Below are 26640 nucleotides of genomic sequence, written 5' to 3' on the forward strand. Positions count from 1 at the left end.
AGTTGCTATTTAAATCCTAAGAGTGACAGAGTTGTAGTGATCTGTCAATTCAAAATGATCTGTCTTTCAGGGTGGACCCAGGGGATCTCTGGCTTCAGTTTAGAGTCTCTGGCCCTGTCATAGTTCCAACAGCAAAAAGAGAGATGGAAAATTTTCCTGTGGCTTTGTTTTATTTCCTTCATTCAACTTCCAAGTCCACAGGACAAGTTTCCTTGCACGTAGCATTTCCCAGTTGCAATAGGGCCATTAACCAATCCTTTGTATTGTGATGTTCCTTGATGGCCCATCTGATTTTTGATAGTCTTTCTGGATGGGCCAGAGGCAAGGGGAGGTGAGGAGAGAGAGAAGATTCCTGTGCCTGGATTCACATGTTCAGAGCAAACATTTTCAAAGTTATAAAGCAAAACTTTCATATTTTCGTATAGCATGGAATACCAACATTACAAGTGAGTTAATTAATGCATGCAGCAATTCACAAGCATTTCATGGAGTCTACACACTAAATATTTTCTTATGAGACTAATACCTATTTTGAGCAAAACTGCCACACAGGTGAACTGACCTGGTCTCCAGCTATGAGTTTGTCAGTTCTTACTAATGCCTGCAGGCTAGGCAAGAGCTGGCATCTGGCCTGCCAGCATCACAAGTACCACTCCTTTCGCCATAATATCTGAGCACATATCCAGATTACCAAACTAATTATAGGCCCAGACAGACATATTGAAATATTTCTCTACCTTCTTGCTGCCACATAACTTAGATTGCTTTTTTTTAAAAAAATCCCCTTCATAATCTTCTGCAGTAGATTTGAGGTATTATGGGGTAACTTCTATAATGTTCTTAACAAATATGGCTCTTATTTTGCTCTCAATTAGCCTCATCTCTTTGGAAAGGGCATTCCATAGCTGTGATTTCTATGGGTCGATACACCGCAGCATGAAGCTTATCTACAACTCTCCATGCTCTCTTGTCCCCTTGTCCGCATTCATACCGTCTGCTCCTTCTCCTCAAGACTGCTCCTCATGTGTCCCATGCATACTGTCCTCACTCCTGTGCTCATGTTCACTGTCCATTCCTGATGAGCAATCCCCATTGCCATCTCCGCATCCACGACATTCTTTCCAGCCCACAACGTCTATAAAAGGGATGTCGTATTTAAAAAAGAACTAGCACATCAATCCAGCCTCAGTACCACTATTTCAATAACTGTGACCCATGGTGTGGGAGGAGGGGTGGAGAAGAAGAAAACAGAGGCCACCACATTTTACAAGGCCTCCTGGAATCTGAGGTTTTGCTGACCTCACAAGCTATTTCTTGCATTTGCAGGGCTCACATCTCTAGGCTGAGTTATGAAGCTTATTTACTTGTTCATCTGAAGCATTTTTTCCCTCCTCAGAGGTAATTCAATTTAATGTAAGGGTGATTCTGGCCAAAAACAAGCACACTTTTCCCACATACACTCCTTTCCAGATACATTCTACCCAACAAATTACGTGCGCAGAAGTGAGTGCCAAATGTATCAGCCGGCCCAAATTCTGCTATCATTCACACCAGCACAAGCCCATTTAAATCAATTTTGACTGCATTTTTTTTCCACTAGAAGTATTCTTTCTTCTCCACATTCTCCTGGTTTCTTTATTCTCAGTCTCTCCTTAGCAAAACATGAGCCCACAAGTCTTTAAGAAGCAGATTCTCGTTGCATCAATATATATCTAGTGGTTTCAGAGGAGTTACTCTGGATTTACACTGGTATAAATGAGATCAGAATCTGGCCCTGAGTGGATTCAAACGAGTTCACTACAAACAATGTTGTCAATGGCAACATATTAACATGCCATTCCTTACATATGACAGCACTGTTTGATGGACAGGTGTACTTGCATTACTAAAATAGAGTCTACATATCTACTATGAAGATGACAAGCAAATCTTTCACTGGCACTACAATGCCTTCAATAAATCAGCCAACGTATTATTGTTTGGCTAAAGGGGGAACTTGCAAGAAGTCAATATTTCTTTATAAAGGAGATTTCCAAAAGTCAAAGAGCAACTAGGTGCCCAATTCCCTTTGAAAGTAAATGGGAGTCAGAATCCTAGCTACCCTTTATGCCTTAGAAAAATCTCCCCTTTAATTACAAATCAAACCAAAACCAAATAGCAAATGTATTATAGATGTTTGCTATGTACTCCCTTTTCCTTCATCCGTCATAGGTTGCTTGCCTTCTTAGGCCTCAAGATTGCAAACATTTATGCACATGCTTAATTTTAAGCACGAGTCGTTCCACAGAAGTCAGTGGGAGTGCTCACATGCTAATTAAAGGTGGACGGGTGTCTAAGTACAGATCAGCCATTTATTCAACAAATTTATTAAGCTATTTTTCCTTGCAGAATAATCAAGCAGACAGTTCTCCAGAACTGGAAGGAATCTCAACCTCTTTATGGATCTCCACTGAAGGCAAAAAGAAACGTAGAAGTATTGAGGACAGTAGCATCTGGGACCAAATGCAAGTGGTTCTCAACGAGGGGTATGTGTACCCCTAGGGATACAGAGAGGTCTTCCAGAGAGTACATCAAACTCATCTAGATATTTGTCTAGTTTTACAATAGGCTACATAAAAGCACTAGCGAAGTCAGTACAAACTAAAATTTCATACAGACAATGACTTGTTTGTACTGCTTTATATACTATATACTGAAATACAAGTGCAATATTTCTATTCCAGTTGATTTACTCTATACGCTATGGTAAAAATAAGTAAGCAAGCAATTTTTCAGTAATAATGTGCTGTGACACTTTTGTATTTTTATGTCTGATTTTGTAAGCAAGTAGTTTTTAAGTGAGGTGAAACTTGGGGGTACATAAGGCAAATCAAACTTCTGAAAAGAGTACAGTAGTCTGGAAAGGTTCAGAGCCACTGATCTATGCTAATTTTCACCGTCTGAGGCTCTAGCCTAATGTGAGTAAGGCAATATGTTTTGATGCTCACTCTTGCATCCACAACTCTTGGTTAAGGGCTTTGGATAACATTTTAAAAAGCATTTAAATGAATTAGGAGTAGATCTGGGCAGGAAGAATTTTTGTGATTTTTACACATATTTTCCTGTCCTGAATTGAGACAAAAGGTTGAAATCTCGCAAATCTAAAATCCATTAAAATGTCAGTTCAAGTCAATTAAAATATTTCATTTAAAACACACAACTATAAATTTACTTAAATGAAGTCATGCTGACATGAAAAACAGAAAAGGTTTTTCATTTAGAGATGGTCAAGAGAGGATGCTTCAAAAGTTTTGCAACTTTAAAAAAAAAATTAAATGTAAATATTAATCAAAACTGACCCTTCCTACACACAGTTTTTGGATTAGAGAACTTGGCATTTTTCGATTAAAAAAATGTTTAGCTGAAAAATTCCCAACACACACCATTTGAGAATTTAAATCCCATTTTTCAGAAGTGACTTGGACATTTAGGAGCTTAAATCCCATTAATTTCAGTAAGCTCCTAAATGCCTAACCCATTTCTGAAAAATGGGACTTAGGATCCTAAATCCCTTGGGCACATTTGAACATTTTTATCCTGCATCCTAGAATAAATGCCCTCCTCTCCCAGCAAAGTCAATAGGAAATCTAATGTCAACGGGTGCAGAAAGAGGCCTTTCAAGAATTAAAAATGTTTAATACCTTGCGGGACTAGACCTGAATTTCACAGATGATGAGGGCGCTCAGCAAATCACAGGATTGGGAGCCAGCACCAAACGTGTTTGGGCCTTTGGCACACTCTCTTTCTATTGTATGAAAGAAAACATGGTTAGTTTAAACCATATAGTACAATTTCAGTAACAGTTTTATAGAATGTTTTAATGAAAGGAGCTGGGAGGAAACATTTTCATAGGGTCCTGTGCTAAAAAGGGTGCGATTCATAATACTGTCAACTGAGCAGAGTGCTTCATCTTGACTTTCAAAGATCAGGCATGTTTATATATTTTTCCTCCTTCCAAATAGCACTCCCATCTAAAGCAATGGGCTAAAATAGCAGAGACTGGTCACTGCTGGCAAGTATACAGCAGCCACAGAAGTCTCTCTGCCTGACCGCCTAAATGACATCAATGTGCCAAGCTTGTCTTATGAGTCAAGGCCACATACATACACAAACGCTGCCTTCGTCCACCAAACCTCACTGCTGTAGACTGTAGACATCACTTCTAATGTTTATGGGGCTGCTCTCATACCAGTGGCCTGCCTTCTCACACCAGTTGTCTGCCTTCTTTTTCCTCCACTGCACCGCTCACCCAACAACAGTCTAGCACTCTCTCTTCTGTGTCCTCTTTGACTCCTGCCCTAGCTGCTGTGTCGCTGATTTTTTGTCTCCAGTTGGTACATTTTCAGAGTGACCATCTCCTGTTTAAGTCCTTTCATTCTCACAGCAAAATGTTTGGATCATTTTCTTTGCCCTCCAGTATAAAAGGTTGTTTAACCTTAATTTAAAAAAAAAAAAAAAAATTCTTTAGAATTTATTATTTTTCTACATTCCAATACAATAAAATAAAATAAAAAGCAGCAACCACCACATCATCAAAATCTAAGTGTGCCAGCTAAAGGTTAGTCTTTTTTTTTCTCCCCAGAGTACCCTTGAACCAAAGCATTACCATAGCAACAGCCGTGGCTGCTCCCTAGATAAGGAGTGCAGGAGCACACAGCAGCAGTGAAGAAAGTACTTGCTTCAGCGAGCGCTGACCCTGTATCACACTCCTCCCAGATCCTTTCATCGGTTGGTAAGTACATCTGCACTTTGGCCATGCACTTTGCCTTTGCTTGAGTAAAAATTTTGTGTTATAAGATACAGTTAGTCACAGTCATTTGGTATTTTCTAGTTGCATTGATGTAGACTGTATTATCTATACTGCTGCTGAACTAGCAGTAAAGTTCAGGAAGCCAAGTATGCCACAGGCTAGATTTAGAAGAAGTAAACATATGATACCATATGGTAAAAGTTGGAGGTGGACTGAGCTGAGAATGGGAAAGCTGGGATGGAGGGTGGAGAGCTTTAGAGACAAATGTTTCCATTTATTTTTATTGCAGCGTTATTTCATGAACAAATTGTACAAATTGACAGAATATGAAAGATTATTAGGATTTTAGCCAACTAAAAAGAAATGACATGTGTAGGGTATGTTTTGCTCCTAGAGGAATTCATTAGGCAAGGTTTTGTTGTCAACTTTGTTGTCAGAAACTCAGAAACTGTATTCTGCTTTTGATCCATTGATTCAAGTTTAGCTGCTGCTACTACAGGGCCTGATCCAAAGCACACTGAAGTCAGTGCGAGTCTTTCTACGGACTTGACAAACTGTTCAAAATCAATTTTGTAGGATAGGTGCAACACAGGGAGCTGTTATTAGTCAGAGGCTAGGGTGGACAAAGAATGCACAGTCAGGCTTTTAAACACAGGCAGTATTATGTTTCATAGAGATGGTACATCTGAAGGCTGCTTTGTAAGAACAAAATCAGACTACGTTGGTGGGAATTTTTGAAAACAATCACCTAGTATTGAAATGAAACTTTTAACTCTGGAGTAGAAATCTTGTATGATGTTATCAGGGCTCAGCTAGAGGCAAGTTAGTTTGATGAGGTGGTATAAAACCACAGTGATCCAACTGCCAATGAAGAATTTCACTTTGAGAACTCATGGAACAAAAGCAGGCAGTCTCCTGGTGCGTGGCACACATATTCGAATCTTGTGTGCTTAATTCCAAAAACTACCCAAGGACTGATTTGTGCAGGTGACAGAATATAACTGGGATATAGTTCTCATATAGTTCACATTCTCTAGTGATGAAATCAAATATTGGATTCTAATCAGAGGAGAATGGACCATTCTCTGCTGCCTTGAATAGTCATTTTCTGCTGTCCTGAGTGAGTGTATAATGGGTGTAAAATGTTACTGTACCAGAATGGCAGCATTTTACATCCACTCTGCACAGGTGAGCCTGCAGCTCTTTCTTAGGGCTTAGTCATAACTGAGTCCTCTTGCTTTCCCATTGGGGGGGACTAAGGCAATTCCCCCTGTCCTATGTGGGCTACCCACATCATAAGAGCCTCCAAGGGATTGGGGGTGGCGGAGAGAAGCTGCCAGGGAAGGGGCAGGGGTTGGAAGTCTGCCTGCCCCACCCCTTCATGCGGATGCCAGCACCTCAGAGTCAACAGAGAGGGGGAAGAACTAGGCTGGCACAACTTACTTCCCTCTTGGCATGTGGAAGCATCCAATTTTGTCTCTGGAAGTCACCGACCAGGGCTACACTGCAGACCTAGTTCGCTATGACTAGGTTGGACAGGGGTGTGAAAAATCCACATGTTTGAATAATTCTATCAACCTAACCCCAGTGTAGACAGCGCCGTGTCGACAGGAGGGCTTCCCCCACCAACATAGCTACTGCCTCTCAGGGAGGTGGATGAACTACGCCAACGGGGGAAGTTCTCCAGTCAGCATTGGAGAGCCTTCACTTAAGCAATGCAGCTGCAATGTTTTAAGTGGAGCCCGACCCAGTCTGATTCATGCCTGGTCACTGGGGCAGTGCCGCTAAGTCTTGCCCCTTACTCCAGTGGGACTTTGATTTTAAAATCCAGCCCTTCGTTTATTTGTACATTGGGCAACACACTATCAGTTAGTCCTCGTTACCACTTACAGCTCTGGAGTGCATCAAGCAGAGAGACAAGCACTGCTCATTCACATGCACACAAACACATCCTTGCACACCTGCAATCCCACCTCTAAATGCAGGGCCATAGCTGGCCATAGCTGACTCACACAAACAGTCCTCTCAAAATAAGAGGACCTGAGTCTGCTCCCATTGCAGTCAGTGAAGAGTCTTCCATTGGTTTCAGTGGGAGCAGGATTGGGTGCCTTGAAGCGATTACTCCCGTAAGGAGAGTGATAAGGCCTTTAATCTCTCTTACCCTGTTTTCTTTCCATTGAAATTTGAGCGCTAAGAAGGGAGAAACAAACAAGAAAATATTCTGCACACAGCCCTCTCAGTAAACAATCCCTATCCTTGCCTCAGAACATTATAATTAAAACTAGAAGAAAAATATTTGTGGGTTATTAGTCAATAGCATTTTCTTTTAAAATACTATAGAAAAGTTCATCTTAATTATTGGCAAGTGTATATTTTTAATTAAGCGCACTGGGTCATGGGGAAGTGTAAGTACCTTGCATTATAATTGTTTCTATGGTAACATTTTTATTAACTAGCAGAATAAATATTCATATTAAACTTGCATTACTTATCACCATATAACAAAAGAGTCTTCTCAACAGCTATTATTTATGTTATTTAGCCATGCCAATGTTTCAAAGGTCTCTTCAGCGATTACTTAGATATTGCATGCTGGAGTGTTGCATGCTGGAGATATTGCATGCGCTTATTTTTCTTGGTGACCACATTGCTTAGTGGATCAGAGCATTCCCTGGATGAACAGATCATCCAGGTTGCTTGTGTACCGAGATGTGTGTTCTTCTGAACCATTAAAAGGCATACCTTGGATAAAACGTGCAAGGGTTCAATATATACGTTATAAATCTACACTATATATATGGAAAACTTGCAGTAAAAATTTGTAATAAATCACCCACCCCCCCCCCCCCCCTTATGTGAAACACTAATGTCTATTGTCGTCTGCAATTTCAGCAGGGGTTATACATGTAGCTTCTGTTAAGAATAATAAGAATTGCAACTGTCGTCACATAGCTAAGAATAGACTTATTGGTGTATCATCTGACAACTAAACAGTCATTTATTATTTATGCAACTTTTTAATGCTTATGTGGTTATAGTAAAAGAAAATCTCAACCAGTTTTAGGCATATATAATTTTAATTGAACTTACAGGCCTGATTTTCACAGATGGGCCTGTGCAACTGAGCATAAAAATAGCAGAATTCAGCAGGCACATTGGCCACTTAGCTGGACAACTCCGTGCTCAGATATTCAGTTTGTATGTACAGTCAGGGAGATGGGCAAGGCACTTGGGCACATGCAATCATGCATGACTGTCTTTAAAACCCAGGCCTCAAATGACCTAGCTATACTTATTTTGCAAAGTAACTGCTGTTGCAGTATGTTTGTCTCAATTGTTGATTAAGAAATGCAGGTACACTTTTGGCTTTCTTTATGCTGTGACACTTGCAACATTAATAAAAGCAGCAATAGGCTAGTAATAAAACCTAAAATCCCCAAACCTTAAAATTTCATTTAAAGAACTCTTCATATTTGACACACATTCCACCCTCCCCTCCCTTCATAAATCTAATCCTTACAGTATTAATCCCACAACAGAATCAAAATGTGACCAAGTCCTTTTTATTATTATTTTGTTTCAAATGTGGTGAAAATCCCAAAAAGATAGATTTTTCTCATGAGATTTCAGTCTAGGATTGTGAAAAGTTCACAGGCTGAGTTGATTTTACAAGATTGCCATCATTTTGGGCAGAAATCTGTGAGAACAGCACTCTTGAATCTAACTCTAAACCCTAGACTTTCTATGACCTAAAGTTAAAACCTGAGCTAAACCAAAGCTAGATAGAAAAACAACCTGCTTTCTTTGCCCCGTCTATTTAAAATACTCTTATTTAATTGAAAACTGGATTAAACTGCCTTCAGTGGAAGATGATTTTAAATACAGCACTGAAACCTTTCAATTCTGGCAATTAAAATAATTAGTTACTGCCAGGAGAGTGGTTTTTGTTTTGTTTTTGTTTTTTGTAGAATGTGTAGATGTTTGCTTTGTGGTAAAAGGATGAATCTGGAACATCTATATACGTATTTTAAGGAGTTTTAATAAAGTAGTCCAGTGAGTCAAATTCCTGGCCAAAAGAATTGCCTGGTTTTTGGTGTGTTTGCCTGGGACCATCTAGCAATGCACTGACACCACAGGCGGTGTTAGTGGGGGAGAAGTTCCAGTTACTGTCCATATGTTGTTCCATTCCCTGTACATAAAAAAGCCCAAAGGATTTTTTAACTATTATATGGTTATGACTCAGCAAGTGAGCTGATCCATAAAGGAAATGGGTGGCTTTTAGTAATCTACCAGTTACTGGTTTTTTTCAATCTACTCTGCCATTCCCCACTCCTCCCCTCCATAAGGTCAGCCATTAAAATTTTATGCCATGTACTTTCATAATTAGCGACAAATAGACAACCCTCTCCTAAAACTAGAACTCATTAACAGCTAAAAGAGAGCAGTTGTGGAATTTCCCTCTTTCCTCCCCCCTCACCAGGTCCCCCATCCATCTCAGCCTTCGCTAACCCAAGGAATGAGAATCTAGGTAACTGTTCCAACGCAAAAGTTTCAGTCTAAATTCTTGCAGAATTCGAATTCTGATGCAAAAATCTGCATTCATTCAGAAAATGTCTTACATTGGGCCAAATTTATCCCTCCTATAACTCTGCTAAAATCACTGGATTGCATAATGGATGAACGTGGCCCATTATCTTTATATACGTATCTACCTTAATCCATCATGTACAAGAATTTCCTTAAAAGGTGATTGATGTCAAGCAGAGAATGCAGAATGTCTTAGCATGTAGTCCAGCTGAAGAAGAGCTGCATTCAAGATGCTAAAATATGAGCTCAAGAAAGTGTCTGCTTCCATTTCAGAGAGGAAATTAATGATTTGTATTAATCATCTTCACATTTTTCTTTGCTAGAATTTTTTAACATTATTCAATAATTCACTTCCTTGATGTCAGGATTTTATTTTATTGTTTTGTGAAAACACACTTATGTGCAGATAAACTGTGCATGACTTTCCATACTAAGTCCCATTGCACCTAGATGCTTTGAAAATTTTTACACTTCATCTCTATTGGTCTGCAAAGCCACAAAGCTGCCTGCGAAGGTTTTGCAGCTTTCTAAAATTGAGACTAGCAGTGGCCAACCTCAAAAGGTTGAAGGGCCAACTTCATCATCAGCAGCCATACAACTCTTTGCAAGATCTCATCAGAAGTATCACAGGGGCTCTCCAAAAGTGTGAAGTTTCAATGGTCACACTCACCCCTATGTATGGTTTCCAGTTTTTTAGTTAATGGCCCACCATTGATTTGAAAAAGTCACATTTCTTTCTGTGTTTTTACTGCTGTTACAAACAGCAACTATAGCTGAAAGGGATTAGAGAAGAAAAACAAAAACGAAAAACAATTGTTCTTTATTTTTCCAGTGTATTTAATTTGTGCATTTGACAGCGCTTCCTGTATGGTCAGTTTCACTGTTTCCCCTGTACAGGCCATTTGTTAGTCAGTTATCCCTGTCAACATGGGTCTCTCGCAGCAACATGAAATCATTTGTAAAAAGAAGAAAATGTTACTGTAAAACCACCAACCCACCCCCCGAAAAAACCATATGTATCTACAGTGCCTAGCACAGTGGTGCTCTGATCTTTGGGTGAGGCTCTAAATACATTAACACTAACACCAGCAACAAAAGGTAGGGGGACGAAGAGACTGGTATAGAACCTGGAACTACTTTTAACTTATATATTACATTTCAAGTTGACTGTGTCCCTTTAAATAGTTTCCTTCAAAATTCATGTTTACAAACCCTCCCATCTGGCCCGTTTTCTTTTAGGCCAGCAGATGTTGCTTTAGAATATGCAGTTTTGCATCCATCAGAGAGAGAGAGAGAGAGAGAGAGTGTGTGTGTGTGTCGGGGGTGTCCGAAGGCAGTAAGCCATACAGCTCACAGGCACTCCAAGATCAGCCAGGCCAGCAGTGGCTGTATGGCAAAAATCACTTTGAAAACAGCAACTTCCCAGGGCTGGATGGAAGGAGCCAATTGGTGTAGACTATACATATATCTGTTTTATGATGCGCTGCATTTTGCTCATGTAGCTTCAAGAGAAAACTTTTTCAATGATGTCAACAGAGTACGTGCAGCCACTTGATATCCCAGAAGACAGATTGGACAAGCGAGACTCACACTGCAACTGTTTAGGTAAGTGTTATTGTGGGATGTCAGTGACTGTAATTAGAGAGGTGTCTTCTTCACATCATTAAGTACTGTCCATTGGCTTTTTCTTTCCAAGAGACACAACTGAGCTCTCGTGAAACCCGATAGACTATGCCTTCTGGTAGCACATCTGATGCCAGATGGGCAGGCAAAGGGTGTTTTTCCTGCATATAAATATTAGCTGACATTCTAGAGGGAAATTAATTGAAGAGAAGAAAGGAGATTTGTTTCCCTGGTAGAGAAAGAGAAGTGCTTTTTATCAATTATACATTAATAAACTGGAAGCTAAGTTACATCTGAGTCTTGCCTACATGCATATTCTATGTGCAATTTCAGTAAAAGATTTCAAATATTCCTTTTGCCTATAATAGGACAGAATTTTATAAAGTTTTTTTTCCCTTTATTGACAAGCTGTTTCCTTTCTAGCACTGACTTTTTACATAACTTTTGCACTGGGAGTACCAGAGGCATCTTTGCTCATACACACTTCTAAATATGATGCTTTCAAGACTTTGAAAGATGTGCCTTTTGCATATTCATGTTCCTCCCCCGCTGCTTCACAGGTTATTACTTTATTCCAACCTTCCAAAATTGGCATGAAGATTTACTAACCCAGGCACAAAACTCTGCTTGTCTACCCTTACCGTGGTGATAATGAAATACAAATGATATTTTATTTGTTCCAAGCAAGTAGAATTTTGCAAGCATGCTTTACTCTCACACAATCAAGATATCTTAGCCCTGATTGTGATTTCACACTGCCAGCACCTGAGTTCCCAGCCATGGTCAGGACTCTTTTGTGGCAGGAGTTGCACATACAGAAAATTTAAAAAAGTCTCTCCTCTGAAGAACTAACAACCTAAACAGACAAAACTGACAAAAGGTGGGAGAAAGGAAGCACTATTATCCCCATTTTACAGGTGTGGAACTGACGTACATGGGATTAAATGATTTTATCCCAAGATCACATGGGAAGTCTGTGGCACAGTTGTGCATTGAATCCAAAACTTCTGAGTACCAGTGCAATGCCTTAATCATGTTGAGGTCATCCTTCCTTTTGCTAGTCCATGGAATTATCATAGTGTGAAATATAGGAATTGAAATCAGAATCAGGCCACTTTTGTTAGGCAAAGTCTCCAACTGAGAAGAAAAGCTGACAAATCCAACCAAAGCCAAATTTAAAAACCAAAGCTTTTCTTTGTCTGATATTATTTGGGATGGGTCAGCCTCAAAAGACTCAATTTGTTCAGCTTGCCTAGGCATCCAGAAATTTGGATAATTGTCTAAAATGTATCCAGGCTATCTGAACCTTTTGGGTCAAGTTCGGCTTTCCATATACACTGGCACAAGTCCAGAGTAATTCCACCAAAGTCAATTGGAAATCTGGGCACTCAGGACCTCTTCAAATTAGACCTATTATTTAGGTGTCTAAATATGGCATCTAAGACTGAAAAGATTAGCCTTAGCATCTGTCTTACCCTACCTATAAAATGGGTATAATTCTTCCCTTCTTCACAGAGGTATTGTGAGGTTTCATTCTCTAAGGCCAGCACAAGACATATGCACCACTTAAGTCCCACTAATCCCCTGTTTTTAGTGGTATTAAGGCTCTTGAGGTGTCCTTTGTGCAGAGGTGAATTTACTTTAAGTGTTTTGACCAACTAGGGTGGAAGTATTGTTACTAAAGTGAGTCCTTCCTTTAATTGTGCTGCTTCATTATTTTCCATCAGCTGTGTTCCTTATTTTTTCTATGCAGATGATCTTTCAGAACAGTTGATTAAAAAGTGTGACCTCAAAATGAAACCAAGAAAGGGTAAAAATGTCCAGGCTTCCCAGAACAGTGAGCTAGAGCAGAAAAAGCCAAGGAGAAAAGATACACCCGCCTTACACACTCCACCACCTATACCAGGTAATGCAGCTTAGTAGTATTGAAATCTGACAAACCTCTGATGATTCCTGGTTTACCTGTATTCACTAGGAATTGAATAAAATATATCTGTCCTTGATTCTCCTACATCTCTGTGTGCCTACCTATGGGAAAGTGGGAGAATAGGATTCTCAAAAGTGAAATGTATGAAAAACTCACACCCCTAGACACATAGTTAAGCTGATTAAGGCCCAGCGTAGACATTGCTAGGTTGACAGAAGAATCTTCCATTGACCTACCCACCACTTTTTGAGGCGTCAGACTAACTACATCGATGGAAAAGCCCCTTCCCTCACTAGAGCAAGTGTTTACACTGTGGCCCTACAGTGGCACGGGTCCAGCACCGTAGTTGTGCCACTGTCATGTAAACATACCCTGAATATATTAAGTCAAAGAGGTGCAATTTTTATCAGCATAGACAAGACTTAAATAACATTTATTTTGTGTTGTTCCCTGCAGGCATCCTCTCAGACTTTTCAGAACATTTATTTAAAAGGTGTGACATTGCAGAAAATCCACAGAAGGGTAAAGTGAGTTCAGTCTCTCAGATCACTGATCAGGAACAGAAAAAACCCAGGAGAAAAGATACACCTGCAATACACGTCCCACCCCTTATTCCAGGTAAGAGAGTTAGCACAGCTTTCAAAGGTAAAAAGTAAAAGGCAGTTGGTTTAGGAACTCCTTCTGAAAGTGTGAGGGACACAATTGATCTGTCTCCACAGACCTGACTTTTTGTACAAGTAGTGATAGTCACACACCAATCCCCAAGTCCTGCAAGCATCCCTCTGGCGTGCTCGACCCCTGTTCCTTTGAACACACATAGAACTGGAGCCGCTATTCCCGAAGGAATGCTACACCCCAGCTTGTAAGCATCAACTCAGAATCCCTGCTTCACTTAACACACAGCATTTATATATATCAGTGGAAAGAAGAATAAATTTATTATCAAAGAACAGAGATTCAAGTGATCGAGAGTGAGAATACGGGAAACAAATGAGGAAACAAAATCATAACAAGTATTCTAGCAACTAAGCTGAACTAACAAGGTATTTCTCCATCTCCTATAAAACAGCTTACCCCAAGTTCTTTCCCCAGGGTTTTCACCAGTTTGGCTAAGACCTCTTCTCATAAGATTAATCCCACTGGCAGGTTGCCCTCACGGACTGAAGGAATGAGGGTGCATCTCCACATCCCTTAGTTATATCCCCAAAAGTTAATTGTCCTTACTTGTAAACAGGGTTCTCTCCTGCTGGTTCACTTCTTTCTGTAAATTTCCTCTCTTTGAAGATTTCTCAATCTTTCATTCGCATTCAGCTCCGACTATAGATAGAGGCCCCTTGTGATACAATATGTGATTTTTACGTGTAGACAGACAGACAGATAAACCTTTCTTGCCTGAAAGAAAAGCAGCTTTTCCCTTTTCTGGTGACAAGTCCCTAGTCAGAGACCTTAACAACATCATTTTCAGTACATATACATACCTCCTTACTCAGGATGCTTACTCCATACATACGTATGGTTATGATGAGCAGTGTGACACAGGCTTTCAGTTACAGACCTTACATGACATTCTTTTGGTGAACCCGGGGGATCCCTATACCCTTTAAACTCCTATGCCCTCTGCCAGGTGGCATCTAGAGATTCTTGGGTCACAAACTGCTATTGAAATGAATGGGGCTTAGGTTGCTTTTGAAAATCTCACTAGGCACCTATCTGCAACTTTAGGTGCCTAAAAATCATTGTAAATCTGGCCCTTCTTAAGGCCCAGATCTTGCAAACATTCACGCACATGGATGGCTTTACTCCTGTGAGAAGTCCCTGGTAAATCAATGCCTCTGCTCTGGTGGGTAAAGCTGAGCATGGGTATGTTTGGAGGATCGGGTCATAGAATCTGGCAAGTATTAGAAAAAACTAGTCCACCAACGTCCTAAAAATGGCTCTGCACAATCAGGACCTAACACCTGTGCAACCCCATTAAAATCAAGCGTTCCCTGGCTTGCAGGATCAAGGCCTAAATTTGAATTTGCTTGTATTATGTCTGCAAGCTCTTTTGTGTTTCTTTCATTCAAAGACTTTAATAAACATGCTTGGGAGAAAAAAAAAAAGCAAATGTAAGTAAATATTGGACTCATTAGGAGCTAGGCACATAAATACCTTTGAGGGTCTGGGCCCAGGTGCTATCTCTCCAGTCATAGCCACTTCATTTTCAAATGCTGAATATCAAGCACTTATAATGACCTGCTCATGAACAAGGGGTACAGGCCAAGAATTATTGGGAGATATTATTTGGCAAATCATTTCAGACTAATAAATTGGGGAAAAAGCAGAGTCTCTTTGCAGTCATTTTGAGAGCGGAAACAGAGGCAAAATTTGTCAAAGCATTTATAATAAGTTACTAACTGTCTCTTACTAGTTTGAAAATATATCGTTTGATTCTGTTCCGTACCTTCCAGTCCACCCCTGACTCACCTGCTGTGCCATGCTTTGGGAGGAAGGTCGCATGGAACCAATTTTGTCAGCTCTGTACTATTCCTATGCTAGGGAACTGTCCACTGACCACTTGCAGTGCTTTTGAAGCCCCTGTATGTCACTGGAGCTGCATAGAGAGACCACAATGCGTGGGGCAGAGGAAATCTTTCCCATAAATTGCTATTTAAGTGGCAGGTATTCGGTGGTGTTATAATATGCACAGAGCATGGCAGAGGGGTTAAAATTAAGCTGAAAATATTTTGTCCTTGTTTTTAATAAACAACAATGTACTTCTTTTTTCTGAGCATTATATTAAATATAATCTCGGGTATAACACGGTGCAGCAAGGACTGAATGAACATTTGGTATCCAAATTCATTTTGGATTAATTTTGTTAATTTAACCTTCACCTCTCTTGCATTAAATGCTCTAATGAGCATTTTAGTAAGAAATAGGGCGACTAGAAGCAGTTTAAAGATCTTTACCATTTCTATCCCTAGAAGACTACTTTTTCATTCCGATAGAATTTGCAAATGATAGAAAAAGTTAATGAAAGTTATACAGTAGTAGACACACTTTATTATAATCTCAGGAGGCTTTGCCAGCCAAAAAAATACCGCACGAGAAGAAAGTAAAAAAGTGGCTTTCAAGTGTGTAACAAAAAACAATGTATGCATCCAATTTCTGAGGAATGTGGCCACTGACAGAACATGAAACACACCCTAGGTTTGATTTTTATACCAGCATGACAAGGCTCCCTTAATCCCCCATGAATTCAGTCCCAGTAGCCTGCTAGTTACTGCCCCTCCCTGAGACAGCATTCCCAGCTGCCTTTCTGTGGGTACAATTCTCCGGCAGAGTGCCTCTCTCATCTACAACATAGATGATAATCCCTATGGCATATTCTGTGCTTGTGACACGGGTGGAGTGGCCTGTTTGCCTACGTTTTAATCTCTCCCCTTTCAAGGAAGCATATTTTCTTTTCAGGTTGTATATCGGAATCCAGAAAGCTGATAGATGTAGGCTGGAGTGGTACATTGCTTGCAGTGAACGAGTGACTCAGTGTGGCTGAGGACTAGTCCAGTAAGGCAGCAAAGAGAGAATAAATAAAATGAGGTCTTGTGGGACAGCTGTGCAAAATAAAATCTCAATTATAGGCTCAAACCTGAAATGCCCTAGCAGGGATATTTGCACCAAATAAACATAAAAGGGCCTTTCTGTCCCTAGTGCTCTTTTATTGCTGTTGCTGGGATGTGCTGCCCAGGTAACACACTCACAGTGCTCTCTCAATAACTTGTACTGTAGGTCATTCTAGTTTTGGTTTTCATTTTCCTAATATAGAGAGGAAGGATCATCTTGTGGTGCACAAGAAGATAAAGCACAGAACTGGGATTTATGAGATTAGGGTTAAATCAGCTGCAGAACTCCTATGTGACTTATCATTGATGTGTCTGTGCCTCTGCTCGTGAGCTCCCACCTTTTGTCTGTCTCGTGTATTTAGAATGTAAGTTCCTAATGCCTAGAACATCGAGGCCCCCCACTGCTGACTGAGGACACTATGCGCTACTGTGATACAAATAAATAATAGACTATCATTTAAAAAATGACCCTTCCAAAATGAAAAGGTTAAAAACCAACCAACGGAATCCGGCATGTTAAATAGTTCCACTCAATCCTTATTTTAGCTGAACTGGTTTGTTTTGCCCGGTCCTAGTAAAAACCAATGAATGGCCACCACAGTATTTTTTATTTCCACTGTCTTTGGTATGGTGGCTAAAATATTCCATAAACAGGCTGAGGGGAAACCAGGACTTCAAGCCAAGCAAATCTCTTTAAGTCAGTCTCCTACTGTTTGCTGTCAGTGCGCTCTAACCTGCCAAGTTGTTCTGTCAAACCAAATCATTTTCCTTCTTTCTGTGTTGAAAACCCTCTCCATAATGAAGCAGTTCATGAAGCCTGAAAATAGAGCAAAGGAAGCTATGCCACACAAAAAGGCTTTTTTCAGATCTGGATTCTTTTCAAGGTGTGAGGAATTAAGGGGAGAGTTTATTGACCTAAATTGACCTAAACTACTATTCTTTGAATTCAGGTCGGACTTTGTTTGTGTACTGTTTTTAACCAATCAGCTGATTTTATTGGGGGAAGGAAACGGGTTTCAAAGGGTTGGATGAAACTGGTAAATTAGAATTAAACTTTTATGTAAGTTAGAAATACAATGGTGTATACTTCTTCAAACACATTGAATGGCTGATACTGGAAACTGGTAACACGGTGATAGGGAGATAAATGTCACCCACCCAGATTTCAACTCTAGCAAACAACTTTCCACAGAAGAAAAATACAGACATTTATTTTTATCCATTTGTCTCGGAATCGTTTCCAGACTGCCCCATGCCTGCAATGGAGGCTTATATTATATAACAAACAAAATTAAAGTCTAGAGCGTTGATCTATAAATCCTATCTCTAATGCTTCTTGGTTCTTATCTGAGTTACAAAACAATGAGGAAAAATCAAATGGGCTCCTAGCCAGACTAGAGGAGCATCAAAACTACCCCAGGCTTGAAGCAGTTCTACCTGCCACAGCTATTTCTAGCAGCCTAAATTGTCTTCAAGGACTATGGAGCTGGGGACTGCTGGAGTTCAACAATGGCAGTCCAGCTATAAGGGGTTGTTGTCATTCACTAATAGTATAACCACATGCTCACCCAAATAGAATGCAATGGTGCAAGTGGTCACAAGAAATTATCCTGGCGGGACTCCAGATGCTGGTGCAGTGTGGTATGTAGATCAAAAGCACAAGCTAGTGTGGTCTATCTTGAATGTGCAGAATGTGGGATTTAGGAACACCTGTGTGCTAATCTTGGCTCTGCTTACTAATTTAGTGTCCAGGCAGGAGCCTCTCTGGCTCAGCTTTCCCATCTGTAAAATGGGCATCCTAACATTTGGCAGCTTCACAGCCATCTTTTAAGGATTAATAGATTAACTATCATTAATGTCTGCAGGCAGTTTTGAATTGTTAAGGAGTGTATAAATAAATATGAAGTAGTAGCAGAATTTTACAGTACAACCTAATGTTGATGAGAAATCTGTAGCCCAACACTAGGCTATCAAAGGCTTCAGATGCCAAGGTCCATGCCAGATCTATGCTGTGTACAGCCTGCCAAGGGTAGGGAGAGGCAAAAGTGGCTTTAAGTCAACTGCTTATCTCTACCCCTGGATCCAGTCTGGTCCCTGGTGCACCTTACAGCTCCCTCAGGGTGACTCTAGGTTATATTTGGCTTGAGAGTGTGGCTTTATAATTATCTCAAATATCCATTCTTCAGGAACAGCTTAGCCATATTCACACTAATATTTACATTAATTTCTTGTCAAAACCTGCATTTGCAAAGGGCTTTTCAGAAATCCTTAACTGAATATGTTGCTAAGTGAGCATAGCGATAAAAAGGGTTTCAAATCTGATGCAGATCATTTATGGTCATATGTGTGGCTGTGGAGGGGGGAGAAAGCTACACTAGAATTGTGGTTACACTGACCTGGGTCCTTGAAGGGATTTAGGTGTCAAACTCCCATTGATGGAGATCTGGGCCATTTCCTTCCCTTTATGCCAGCAGAAGTCCAAGATGTTGGCTGATTTGATTTATTTGGAAATGGAAATAGCTTTCATTTTCCTAAAGTGATTCATGTCTATAGATGGCACATACTTGCACTTTTAAAAAAACCACAAAAACCTAATGTGGTTAGTTTTGTACTTGTTAACTATTTTTTAATGTCACTTACAAATGATGACCATACATTTATCCATAGCATACTAAGGGCAAGAGATATTTTAAATGAAAGCATAGCTCCAGCAAGATTTGCATTTTGAATGCCACAGTAATTTATCAAATGCTTTGGGCTGCTTACTGCAACACACATGGTCCCCTATCCATGAATGGATTGGTTGCACTTGTATCTCTAACTACAGGGTTAAGATAAAATGAGGAAGGAATGGCAAATTTACCAGAAAGCAGAATTCCTTTGAATGTATCTCCTGTTCTGGAGATGAAGGTGCCAGGTGTGTGATTTTATAAATGATCCTTAGTCTTCATTTACAGGACAGAATTTCTTTGATGCGGATTCAGTTCACAAAGCTCAATATTGCCTGTACTAGTACAATATCTTTAGTAATGCATGGGAGCCTGTTCAGTGTTGGTCCAAGTTTATATTTTTATTTATATTTGCAACTTGTTGCCATGAGATTAGTTTCAGTAGGGATGATACAGGAAGTGTTGGAGCTAGCTGTTAAGTCTTGCAACATCAACATTTGCTCATTCTGGAATCTGAATTTGCAAAATCTAAGTGACACTGTGTGTGTGAGACAGAGATTTTCCACACACAGCAAGATAAGCTAAAATATTTATTTGGTCAAATAGGTCCATTGTTTTATCAAGTAAACTTTTTACAAACAGTCCAACAGATTTAATAGAATAAACCACAATGTGCAGGTATCAGCGGTGTGTGAGAATGTACAATAATTTTAATTACAAACATTTTAACTACCAATTTTAACTACAGGCATGAGTTTCAGGTTTACTAAATATTAGGGGCCTGATTATCCAAATATAAAATCAGAAGCAACTCCACTGAAATCGACAGAGCTATACTAGTGTTAAATAATTGGGAGGGATAGGAAAATCAGGCGCTGCATTGGATTTTTGTAAAGAATGAATGTGTTAACCCAACCAATTTTTTTCTTTGTTTTAATTTTTCCCCTGTTTAAGGTACTAACCTGTTTAAAGAAGAAAAGCAGACAGTGATTGTGGAAGATGAAGAGAAGGATGGAGAAAAAATCCTTATTTAAGATTATTATGATATCTCCAAAGTATTGTAAATAATTCCAGGTAATACCAAATGGTAGCATATAAAAAAAGCCTATTTGTTTTTTATAAATAATTTTTGTAACCATGCACTGCATTTAAACTAGCACCAAATGCTTATCTGTAACTCATGGATTTCATGGCTAGCGTTGGAAAAGACAAAAGTGGAAAAGACAAAAGTAAATAAGACTCTTGGTTAAGGTTGGAAGAAATCTCTTGTACTATCTAGACCAATCTCTTGATTCATACAGAATTTTTCTACACTGATCCCATTTGAAGTCAAACATATTTTTGCACATCTCTAATAAAAGTGGCCACAAAGAGTGCCAGCTAGCCAGTATAGCTAGCATCACATAACAGGGTGGGAGCTATGGGCGTGGGACACCCTTTAACCAATGTTAGGCTTCTCTTGTGAAGATAACTACTCTAGGTCTTTCCCACAAAAGGACAGCGCCAGGCAGAAGCAGGTCAGCTCCTGCTCCACCCCCATTTTTCCCCTGGTTGTGAAAATTTGCTAAAGATCTTAATGTATTTCCATCCTGATTTTCTTCTTTGTTACACCAGCTTTACTCTGGTGGAATATCATTGACTGAGGTGAAGTTACACCGGCATAAAACTGGTGTGACAGAGTGAACAATCAAGCCTACAGGTCCTAAAATTGAATCCAGACGTCTCTTGTATGTACAGTACAAGTTCAGTACCCATATGTGTCATTGTCTCCTTTTTTATAACCTGTGAGTTTGTTCTAATACAGAAAATTAGAACCTCATAAGAGCCATCAACTTCGAAACCCTAAATATTACAAAGCACGCTGCTATCAGAAAAGAAGCTTCCTAGAAGTGCAACATTCGTAATTATACTATTATGTTTTATTGAAGTTTTAGTGTCAAAGTTCTTTTTCCAGAGTTGGTGGAACAGGAACTAGTTGGGTAGCTGATCCTTTTAATCCGCATGTTTTCTTTTGGTAAGTGCTTTCCATTCAAACCTAGCCTGTTAGGAGGTGCTGTTAAGATTAAAAATCATTGCTGGAGAATTCAGAGATGAATCATACACATAATACATTAAACAATGTTTGCATTATATTATGTGGTGAAACAGTGATTTACAACTTGTTTGTACAGCTTAATTCATACAAAATGTCTCTCAGTGATTCACAGACAGACAATCTATATAATTCAAACAAATGGAACTAGGTATCTAAAGAATGTTACACAAAACAGATGGTCTCTGCATAAAAACTGAGTGGTCTCATGGTTGGTTCCTACTAGACAGGTATCCACCCAGACAAAACTCTAACGTTATTAACATCAATTTGTCCTTTATTGAGTCCTTGGCAGTTTCAGCAGAGAGGCCAAAGGCTGTCCAGCCTAGCAGACTGAATTCAATTCTCCTTTTAACACCCAACATGCTTCTCTCTTTAAGAGGGTTGAGGAATGTTAGTTGTAAGGAATCTTACAACCTAGCTACTTCTGCTGTACCAGAGACTTCAGTTTCCAGAGCTGTTGCTCCAACACCATTCACACGCATTCAAGTCATTAAAAAATATTTAGATAGATGTATACCTTCTATGGTAAATCAATGACAATTCAGGAAAAATTGCAGAGCAAATCTTGTACAGTGGACTAGCAAGTATTAATTGGATATTTGACAGTTTTTTACTGAATATTAGATAAAATATTCATTTAAATATTAACAGTAACCCACATATCAAACAACAACATTAATGTATGGTGAGTAGTGAGAGTATGTTACAGGTTATGCTTTGCAATTCAAGTTACAATTTGTTTCCTGATACGTTCTATCTATGGAGCCAACGCACTATTGTTTTTGAGCTATTATTATGTAGGTCATGATTGTGGTTCTTTATCCACAAAGTTTTCTTTTAGGCAGTCAGTGAAGGACAGCAACCTTTGGTCTATATTTGTAGCCCTGTCCTCTTTCTTGATCTAACAAGCCTTTTCCACTGGAACACTTTCCCACATCCTTCCTCCGATTGTCACAACCAGTAGGGAAATTGTGTAGTAGATCCTAGAACATGCCCAGTTCAAGTGGCACAAGCAGAGTGTGTGGAGGAGGCAGCATTGCCAAGTGGATAGAGCACTGGACTGGGACTACGTTCTATTCCTGGCTCTGCTACTATGCTGCTGGGTGACCCTTGGGCAAATCACTTCACCTCCCTATGACTCAGGTTCATCATCCATAAAACGGGGATAGTGATACCTCCTTTGTAAAGTGCTTTGAGATCTACTGATGAAAAGCACTAAATAAGAGCTAGGAATTAGCAGCAGCAGCAGCAGTTGGATGATGGAATTCTCCTCATGATGAGGAGTGAAAGCAGAGCTACTATGTGGCCAGCTATGACAGTTCAGGACTACATATGGGGGATTCACGTGGTGAATCAAGATGGATGGCTAGCCACCAGCTGGGCCCTTGCCTCTCCTCTTCTACCACCCCTTCTCCCAAAGCCTTGGAGTGAAGGACAACCCAGCAGCATACAGAAGCTCCAGACAGCTATATGGGCGCTCCACACTTTTCTTGCTCATATAAGGGTTGTGTGTGTCAAGAATGTACTTGTTTATAGAATGTCATAGCACTTCACTTCTTAAAGGGGAATGGAACAGATTTCTGAAAATAAATAAAAGTTTAAGACCCCGAATACAGCAATATACTCTATAGTCAAGCCGTAAAGTTGAAAATACATTCACACAACACGAGTCACAACAGCTGGGAACGTGGCCTGCATGAAATTCCATTTCTCCTGTATCTATCCCTAAAAAGCTGAGTTGAAGACTCCTTGTTTCCCCTGCACGAGCCAATGCTTAATACAGGTGCACTGTGCAGGAAAATACCAAACCTTATAATTATCTATTAAGTTTGAACTGTGTATTTTATTCCTTTACAAAGCAGAAGACAGTCCCTTTCCCTCCAAGAAGCTTATAATCTCTAGCCCAAACTCATTCCTGGTTTCACTCTGTTGATGTCAACAGAGATAGAGCAGAGTTTCTAAGGTTGCTGTGTTGCTAATGGTCCTGTAGGCTGATATTCTTTGAGTCTACAGGCTGTTGAGCAGAGCAGCTTTGTTCCCACACTGACATGAGCTCTGCTGAGCAGGGGGCAAAGTGGATATTAATAGAGGTAAAGGCAATGTGTGGCTAGGTCATAGGAACTTAAGTGCAATAATGTGAATACAAATGGCATCTGTGCACTTCTAAAGATTTTCAGCTCCTCCTGCTGCCAGTCAGGAGTATTTCCTGACCCGCGTGCACTTCAGAGCAGCCATAAGGGCCAGCCACTCACACCAGAAAAGCTATGCATCAGAGAAGATTAGGGTTGGAAGGGACCTCAGGAAGTCATCCAGTCCAACTCCCTGCTGAATGCAGGACCAACCCCAACTAAATCATCCCAGCCAGGGCTTTGTCATGAGTGTAGATTGTCCCTCAGTGATTGAGAATTTTAGGATAGATTGTCCCTCAGTAAAGACAATCCATCAGAAAAGTATTTCAGTTACTTTCCTGGCATTGCTTCTCAATGGCACTCTTGTTCATTTCTCCTGGTATTGCCAATGTCCGGTGATATGTTCTAAAGAGATGTCCCTTGACCACCTGCGGGTGTCTGACACGATGAGTTGCTGCATCAGCCAAGCTTAGTGCTGACCGATTCCACATACCTGCTATGACCCGTCCGTGCCTAGGGTAGCCACCTGAAACTGCCAAGGTCAGGGCAGGCTGCAAAAGGAGAGCAGATTCTCCCAACACTCGTGAGTGACACTGAAGTCAGACTTCCCAACCATCCACAAACAATGCTTCTGATTCCCCACACTGGTTATCAAGAAGCTAAAACAAAAATATACACAGCCCCCTTTATTGCATTTCATTCACCGGCTCCCAATCAGCCACTAAGTTCAGCAAAGAGATCAGTTATTTAAAACTCTACGCTCTTTACCAAAAAAGTTTCTTCTAAGCCCAAAGGGTCAGCCACAGTACCAGATCAATGTAAGTTTGGATCTTACCTAAAATACTACGCTGCCAGCCAATCCTTTAGTAACAAAAACTAAAGGTTTATTATAAAAGGAAAGAAACAAACTATAAGAGAAGAGTTAAATGATTAAAGCAAATCACATACATACAAATGATTGGAAAGTCCGTATGTATTAGGTTTCCAGTAGACCTGTGGAGTTCGCAGGCTTGCATAGGCCCTCTGGTGTACATCCAGTACCTGGATGGGTCTCAGTCCTTTGATTCACAGCTTAGTTGTAGATGAGTTGGTTGATCTAGAGGTAGGCGAAGACTGACGACTGAAAAACCGAAGACTGAAGACAAAATGGATGTGGTGCAGCTGCCTTTTATGTCCCTTGCCTTTGCCATGCTGCTTGTGGAAATTTATAGGAATAAGATGGAGTCCAGGGTCACATGAGTAAGTCTTAGTGACTCATCAAGTATATCCCTGGCTTCCCCCCCGGGCCCATTGTACCTGTGAGTTTCCTTAATGGGCCAATAAGCAGGTTAGTGCTGCAGCCATCCCAGCCAGCATCACACCTGCACCACTTGCTCGTTATTGGAATCTCAAGTGCCCAGGACTCTGATGGTCAGCATGTGTGTTTGAACCTTGTAGCTCCTAGCTCTCAAAGCATCAGCCAGAAGGGCGTATTTCTCCTCCTTTGAAGCTCGGGCGTCATGGAAGGCTGGGGTCCTGTTCTCAAAAGAAGCTGTGACGTCCACCTCTTAACTGCATTGCATCTAAATTAATCATCCCCCTATAGATCAATGCAATAGCCAGCAATAAAAAGCTACAGACTAAACTGCGAGGTGTAGTTCATTTTTAAAAATTATGCACGATCATAAATTGTCAAATGTGCATTTGCTATTTTCCACCTAGAACCCAAAACCAGGCAGAATTGATCACTTTGGCAAAGCAGGTCTATCTACGGAACATGTAGGAAGAGTAAGTGCATCTATGCAAATACTTTCTGCTTTTTAAATCTTTTCCCCCAGTTCATCACTAGATGTCAGGGGAAAGCACATTCAGACACCGCTTTCATGTACAATTGCTCACTGCTTTCAAACTGCTCCATTACATGAAAACTTGATCATAAAAAAATCTTTAAAACCTTTTAGGACTCACAAGAGCATGTCACAATGCTATAAACTATGCATGTATGTAGCCAGCACTGTCCCCTTCTGAAGGGGCTCTGAATCTGAACCTCTCCATTGTCTCAGTGGGCCTGACGCTGCTAGAACTGCAGGGCTGACTCTCTAATTTCAAGTGGCAGGGGGATTGTGCTTTTTGAGCAGAAGTACTTTTATTCCTGTTCTCCCCGGGAAGTTCCAAGTCGCCCTGGTATACAGCATAGTGACAACACAAGGTTCTGAGACAGCCACAAAGATGCTATTCAATGGGAGGTAGGCAGGCACCTAAATACCTCTGTGTAGCTGGGGAAAAAATGTGTCTATTGTGGAATTCCCATTCTACATATCAGTAATGTGAAAGGGACAGCTCTCTGAGCCCACAGCCCTAGTAGTCCAAGAAACAGGAGGGAAATCCAGCCCCCCACTTCCTGCGTCCAACCCTTCTCTAATAGGAGGAGGACACCATTTGAGAACGAACTGTGTGAGCAGTAGGCTGGCAGTTTGTGCCCAGAGAACAGCCTGTCTGTATGGACACTATGGGCCTGTGTTCACTGCACATGAGAATCAATCTGAGCTCAAAGGATAAGAGGTGCTCTGATCAGCAACTCAGCCCTGGTCTACACTTACCAGGTGATTCGGCGACAGTCGACGGGAGTTGCACAAGCTATGCAAGTCGACTGCTCTGCTTCCCTTCTGCACTGCACTGCACCAATGAGAGCCATGTTTCCATCGACGCAGTGCCATGCCACATAAGGGGGTAGTTTAACTGCGTCGACTTCCAGATCGATTGAGTGGGTCTACACTGACTGCTCAGTCGATCCTGATAAGTCGATCTGAAGGCGGCGACTTTGCCACCATCAGTGTAGAAATAGCCTCAGAGACTGATGCTGGAGAGGCAGAGGGACCATTTGTTTGCTGATAAAGAGGAGTGTTGCTTATAAAGGGGTTGTTTGTTTACTGAACATAAAGTGAGTTAAAGTGATTGCTGGGTGAATTCTTACCTCCCCAAAAGCTGTGGGAAGATTCCCCCCCCTGCCAAAGGAAAGGTTTGTGAGCTTGGACCTAATTCCCGGAGAGGTAGCTACCTCCACGACATTCTATTTTAGCAACTTTCAACCCAGGATCACAAAAGCCTATCCTGCAAGTGAAGTATTATTAGCTCCACTTTACTGATGGAGAAATTGAAGCCAAGGTGTTAAGTGATTTGTCCAAGCTGACACAACTAGTCAGTGGTAGAGACAGAAACGGAACCAGAGGCTAGGCT

General features: G+C 40.6%; 1 protein-coding gene across 1 annotated transcript; it reads left to right on the plus strand.

Moving 5' to 3' along the window:
- The first annotated feature begins 4693 nt into the window (after positions 1-4693).
- Positions 4694-20429, plus strand: PPP1R17 (protein phosphatase 1 regulatory subunit 17). Its single transcript, XM_067562444.1, has 5 exons — positions 4694-4771; positions 10879-10981; positions 12753-12905; positions 13383-13544; positions 20155-20429. Exons 2-5 carry the CDS (start codon positions 10900-10902, stop codon positions 20232-20234), a joined length of 477 nt encoding a protein of 158 aa, XP_067418545.1. The 5' UTR covers positions 4694-4771; positions 10879-10899; the 3' UTR covers positions 20235-20429.
- Positions 20430-26640: the final 6211 nt, after the last annotated feature.

The sequence above is a fragment of the Emydura macquarii genome, unplaced genomic scaffold (genome assembly GCF_026122565.2).
Source record: "Emydura macquarii macquarii isolate MOO-44397 ecotype Brisbane River unplaced genomic scaffold, CSIRO-AGI_Emac_v2 contig_2432, whole genome shotgun sequence".
Taxonomy (NCBI): Eukaryota; Metazoa; Chordata; order Testudines; family Chelidae; genus Emydura; species Emydura macquarii.

Bases quoted from the DNA above. Each gene is read 5' to 3' on its own strand.
- PPP1R17 (XM_067562444.1), top strand. From the start codon at position 10,900: ATGATGTCAACAGAGTACGTGCAGCCACTTGATATCCCAGAAGACAGA. The intron at 12,906-13,382 runs GTAATGCAGCTT...TGTTCCCTGCAG, and splicing joins CACTCCACCACCTATACCAG to GCATCCTCTCAGACTTTTCA. The intron at 13,545-20,154 runs GTAAGAGAGTTA...CCCCTGTTTAAG, and splicing joins CGTCCCACCCCTTATTCCAG to GTACTAACCTGTTTAAAGAA.